The sequence below is a fragment of the Echinops telfairi genome, unplaced genomic scaffold, assembly GCF_000313985.2.
Source record: "Echinops telfairi isolate 266 unplaced genomic scaffold, ASM31398v2 ScPeMD7_6;HRSCAF=24_0, whole genome shotgun sequence".
NCBI classification, from domain to species: Eukaryota; Metazoa; Chordata; class Mammalia; order Afrosoricida; family Tenrecidae; genus Echinops; species Echinops telfairi.
The window spans coordinates 5643913-5649912 of NW_022103902.1; the positions used below are offsets into that span (position 1 = coordinate 5643913).

Genomic DNA, 6000 nt, shown 5'->3' on the forward strand with positions numbered 1-6000 from the left:
CCGGTCGCTGTGCTTCTAGCCTATGTACAGTACAGCATCACATAAGCATTTCCCTGGATTTGTTCTCTAGTCTACCCAGACTAACACAATCCTCTCACCATACATATTTAATCTTTATGCTGATCAAATAATCAGAGTTGCTGGATTATATGAAGAAGAATGTGGTACCAGGCTATGATATCCAGATGCCACAACCTTGCTTCGTGAAAGATGCAAGCCCTTGCTGATGAAGATCAAGGCTAACAGCCTTCAGTATGGATTACAAACGAAAGTAGAGAAAACCAAAATTCTCACCTCTGGACCAATAGGTAACATCGTGATAAACAGAGAAAAGACTGAAGTTGTTCTGAAGCCCATCCTGCTTGGACCCACCATCAGTGCTCATGGAAGCAACAGTCAAGAGACCAAACAATGCATTGCGTTGGGTAAATCTGTTGCAAAAGACCTTTTCAAAGTGTGGAAAAGCTAGTAGGTCATTTTGTGGACTGAGGTGTGAGTGACCCACGCACTGGCATTTTCAATGGCCTCACAGGCATGTGAAAGTTGGACAATGAATAAGGAAAACTGATGCATTTCAATTGTGATACTGGCAAAGAATATGGAATATGAAGTTTAAATTTCTCAAATATCAATATGTATAGGAAAATGTATAAAAACCATCAGATGCTGCCAAAGATTTATGAACTGATTTTTCTGATGGCTAAATAAGCCACTACAGTGTGATGTCTAGAACAAAACGTCTAGTGTCCCGCTGTGGTAGTTACACAATTTCACGTCAACTTGATCAAAGAATGAAGGGGTGGAGTCCAGCCTGTAAATCAGGTCACAGCCTGAGAGATCCTTCCTTAGGGGCGTGGCCTTCTCATGAAGATTCTGGGAACTGCTCTTGATTCTACCATTATAAGAGGCAGGTTGGTCTCTCTCTCTCTGTCTCTCTCTCTCTCTCTCTCTCTCTCTCTGCTACACATTCCTCTTGACAAGCCACAAGGAGCCACGCTAATGGAAGCCAGAGCCCTGGAGATGCGTCCACTGCCATTGGACCCACAGGACTTTCCACCCACCAGCCTGTGGTCTTCCTGCATTCGGCATTATTACACATCCTGCATGAATCTGAAGAGGAAATCATATTGGACTTATGGGCTATTATCAAACTTATGGACTGGACTGGGATGGTTTATTGATACATAATTACTTCTTGATATAAAGTTCTCTCTTATTTATATACATATATGAGTGTGTCTGGATTTGTTTCTCTAGTCAACCTGGACTAATGCACTGAGATAGTTTATTGTGCCAGCCTGGCTGATAAACACAAGTGGGATTAATTGAAGGGTGGAGAGATAAATGGCTCGGCGAGCCTCACCTTGTTTCTCGCTCTTGTCTCTAGCTCTTTGATCATTGGACCAGTGTGCGGCTGCCTTGCTTGTTCTGTGCCTCAATTTACAGGCTACACTACCTGTGGGACGCCTAGCCTGTGGACTGTGTCGCTGTAAGTTGAGGTCCCTTTAAGACCACATGAATGAAATTTACATCTCTTGAGCTGGGGACTGACAGTTAGTGACCTGCCTTGCTGTTTTGCTGCCTGTGCTGGGATAGTCTAGCTCTCTCTACAGAGGACTACTGGGCGGCCCTCAAGACTTGAAGGACTGTTGGTGTCTCACAACTCTCTCACGGGAATGAGTTGCACTGAGCCATTTGTACTGCTTTATAATTTAACTGTTCGTTTCTTGTATGATATATCTAGCTATCTGTATATAATTTAACAGTTCATTTCTTGTGTTATATATCTATCTGTTTATAATTTAACAGTTCATTTCTTGTGTTATACATATCTATCTTTATAAATATATATATAAAATTATCAGCAATCTGGTTTTATCTCTCTAGAGAACCCTGTGTAACACACACACCCTCTGGTAAATGCAAGATGATCATTGTAAAGTCTAGCAGTGACTCTGACAGGTAACTCAGCCGTGTCCCAGGGAGAACAAAGTATGGATGACTTTGTGTGGGGGTGAAAAGATCAGGGTCAACCACTATTTTAACTGAAAAAATTCTGGTTTTTCACTTCACTTTATATCACTAATTCCCTTGCAATTATCAGTGTCAACACTACAAACAAACCAAAGGCTCAAGCTTCCATGTCTTTCATGGAAAACAGAAGTAGACCGCAACTTTTGGCAGCGTCATATAGAACAATTATTTTTTATCCTCAAGCAGAAAAGTGCAAAACAAACAAATCATTTTAGTCCTAAAGGAAGGAGGAATAAGAGTGTTTTTATTCTCCTCCCTATACTTCATAACCAAAACCTAAAAGTAGCAGATGGGATTTAAAAGGTAGAATAAAGTATAATTTCTCAGACTTAAATTATGAAATTTAGGAAACACCAATGAGGTCAAGGACAAAAGCCTTCCAAGATCAAAGTGCAAAAGGAGTCACATTCAGACAAGCACACACTTAGCACAACAATGCCCTACTTACTTTATTGATACATCTTATTCCCACAGACATGTGATTAACATTGCCAGAGAATATTGTCTGACAACCAACTCTCATTGTCTGTCTAAAAAGCGTCCACCCACGTAAGGATTTACTCTGTACAGTGGAATAATCCGGGTAATGTTGTGATATGTAGTTAGCCTACACTGGTCCAATATCCCTCTCTCAACAATATCTTAAAAATTAGTACCAGGGGCTAATCAATGACACTATTAAAGGAAGAGGCTTATGCTCCAGGGTGATTACTGATAAGATTCCCTACCACAAATTAACAAGGATGTCTCTAAGGGGAGCCCAAGGCACATAAAAACATAGTTTTAGGAATGGGTTTGGGGTTTGCACTAAGTCTTAGCTCCAATTTAGGAACAAGCAGTTCATACAACATGGCTCTACTTAATATGTGCCCTCATAAAGGAAATACAGAAGAGATGGGTGCTATGGCAAAGTGTGGTAAATAAATTAGATGGTGCCTGGCTATCATACAGAATAGGGCCTGGGGGCTTAAAGGCTTATTTTCAAACAAGCACCCATCTAACTGAGATGTTAACTAAGTCCACATGAAAGAAGCACACCGACATCAGTGACTGAAGGATTACAAATCATATAATCTGAAGCCAAAGGAAAGACTCAGAGCCTACACTGTGCGATTCTGGTTCACACAAGGCTATGGATGACAGCGGAATCCAAGACACACCTGTGAGATCCACACAGGAAAGCAGTCTGGTGATGACTCTCTGTCCTCGATGGAGGAATGGGGATAAAGTGATCACCGCACAGAGCATATTGGAGAGATGACTACAGGAGATCAAAGTTACACACCTGACTTGAACGGTGAAAATTGTGTTACTCGTTTTCCTCTCAGACACACTTTAGGTCTGATCTGGTTTTCAATGCTCTGTGGCTTTTGTTTTTGTTTTTCAGAGTGGGATTTATCTCTGATATATTTTGTCATTGTGGGTAGCGCTTGTGGCTGTGTGTTTTTCTGTGTTTTGTTATACGAAACCCAGGACAGATGGACCTAAAGAGACAACAAATCACATGAGGGCTCCTGAGGGATGAGATAAGGGAAGGGGGAGTAAGGGGAGCTGATATCAAGGAGTTCAAAATGGAAGAAAATGTTTTGAAACTGATTGTGGGAGCAAATGAACAATACTGCTTGATGCGATTGCACTATGGAATGGTATGATATCTATAAAAGTTCCCAATAAAATGTTTTTTTTTTGGGGGGGGGGAAGGTAGCCATATTGAATGTGTTACTATGTACCCATATCCAAAATGGTTTCAGTGAAAAGAATGTCTGAGCACAGCATACACAGGAGGCCAAACCCTAAATCTGTCATCCCTTCAATAAAAAAAAGCAAGCCAAAGAACGTCCTCCTCCTTTCTCTGCAGCAAGTGTTTCGCTTCTATTTAGATACAGAGGCCGAATGACATCTCAGGCCATGAGAAACTATCATCAGTCAACCTAAATGGAAAAGGGATCTCTGCTTGCTGCCAAATCCCAATGACTTGGAGTGTGGGGTCTGTAGGGCTGTGTTGAAAGGGTTTGTAGGCCAAGTCTGAACGCAGCAGGCATGAGTAACATGACTGATTTGCCACGTCTACCAAGAGTCAGTTGGAGGGGCACCTTGAAAAAAGGTAAACCTTTTCATGCCACTCCCACTGCTTTGCTTTTGCAAGCACAGAATAGCTCATTGTACTCTGAATTCTATGGATCATTCTATTTGAAGAGAATAGTCTAGTTGCCAGGAGTCCACGTCTCTTGCCTACTATATTTCCTGAATCAAGCGGCATTCTTATGACTTTCATTCATTGACTAGTAGCCTGTAGGTGTGGTTAAAGAAACGTCAACTGAGCATAACCATTCTCACTGAAAGGGTCATCCGTTTGATAGATTCACAATATTAATGAAGAAACCCTAAACGATGGCCAATTCACCACAAAGGCCAACCGGTGTGACTTCTTAGAGTCAAAAAACAAGCTGGTTTCCGAGTAAGAAAACCACTCCACCAGAGACATCTTTAGAACCTAAGTCCAACTGCATCATTTCCAAATTCTAATAATTAAATTTCCCTTCACAGAACAGCTAATACCAATCTTAGAGAATGTGTTATGTCATACAGCAGATCGCAGCATCTCTCGTTATGAAGTTTAAAACCAAGAGAGTGTACTTTGAATAGTCTTTTCTTAAAACTATTATTTTCATCAGCCTGTCAACGTTTACATTTTACCTTTCTTTTAATTCTCGAATCTTTCTTTCCCAAACCCAAGAACAGCTCTTAATGCCCACACAAAATGCTAACTGCAACGGCGGTTTCTAGTTTTACCTTTCGGACGTTGGCCAGTCGATTCATCACCAGGGACTCCTCTCGGTCATCATCATCATCCAAATCCAGCATCGGCATGCCGAAGGGGTCGATGATACTGCAGCACCTGGAGCCGTCATCTCTTGGGTCAAAGGGATCCACGATTATGGGCTCGGTTCCCTTTATTTCACAGCGGCAGAAGGGGCAGCCCTGGCCATCTGATTCCTGGGTAAACACGGAAAATGCTATGAATGGCCTTTCAATTCAAACATTACTAAGCCATTGTTTTACAATAGTAAAAGCTGTAAAACAGTGTTATTGGGTGTGGGGGGGGCGCCGGGGGTGAGGTAGGGAGGAGGGGTGAGAGAGAAGAACGGTCTCTTCTAAAGACAGTAAGAGCAGAACAAAGAGCCAACAAAATGTATGATAAATTGCATTTCATGTGTCCCAAGACAGAGATCATTCTCTAAGATAAAGATTGATTTGCCATAGAAAAAGCCTAAGTCTTCACTCTTGTGAATGTTCACCTACAAACAGGGTTTCATGAATTATAGGTTCAGAGTTCTTCATAAAACTGGAAATAAAATTATGCCCCATTAATCAAAAAGTGCTAATTAATCAGTCTATAAAAAGAACATTCCAGCAAATATTAATACATAAAGTCATAACGTCAATGAGAACGATGTTTTTCAAAATACATTTGAGGAAACTTCTTGGACAGAGAACTATAGCAAAATAATTGTTTTCATTGTCTAGGTATATCAAAATCCAGATTTATAAAAAGTAAGAAAAAATGAGAAAGTTTAACTTTGAATTAAGTCATTGTATGCCTGATAGATAGACTGCCAACCAGCCAGCGCATTTGTAACATTTATGCTACATGAGAAAGTAAGTTTTGTCCCACATGTGCAAATACTTTGGGCCCAGAAATTCATTTACTGTAATTACTTAAGCTTTTGTTCAGGCTCTCAAATTCATTTTCAAAACATACTACATTAAGAATTCAAAGCCAGCAGGGAAGAGAGGACGAGGCTGTCTTTATTAGCCTGTAGATGCATGCCTTCTGAGGACAAAAGAAATATGACATTCCCCACCGGAATCCTGGTGCTGCATTATGCTTTCACCTGCTGTTCTTAGGTGCCACCAAGTTGGTTCTGACTCATAGTGACCCTATGCATGAGCGAAGGAAACACT

The 6000-nt window shown here is 41.0% G+C and overlaps 1 protein-coding gene across 2 annotated transcripts in view; it reads right to left on the reverse strand.

The window, feature by feature from the left end:
* Positions 1 to 6000, reverse strand: part of CBLB (Cbl proto-oncogene B) — a 248643-nt gene that overhangs the window by 76282 nt on the left and 166361 nt on the right. For both annotated transcript variants that reach the window (XM_045286202.1, XM_004706383.4), the window contains exon 10: positions 4828 to 5031. In XM_045286202.1, the coding sequence (XP_045142137.1) occupies positions 4828 to 5031 (204 nt within the window). The remainder of the gene's footprint in view (positions 1 to 4827; positions 5032 to 6000) is intronic.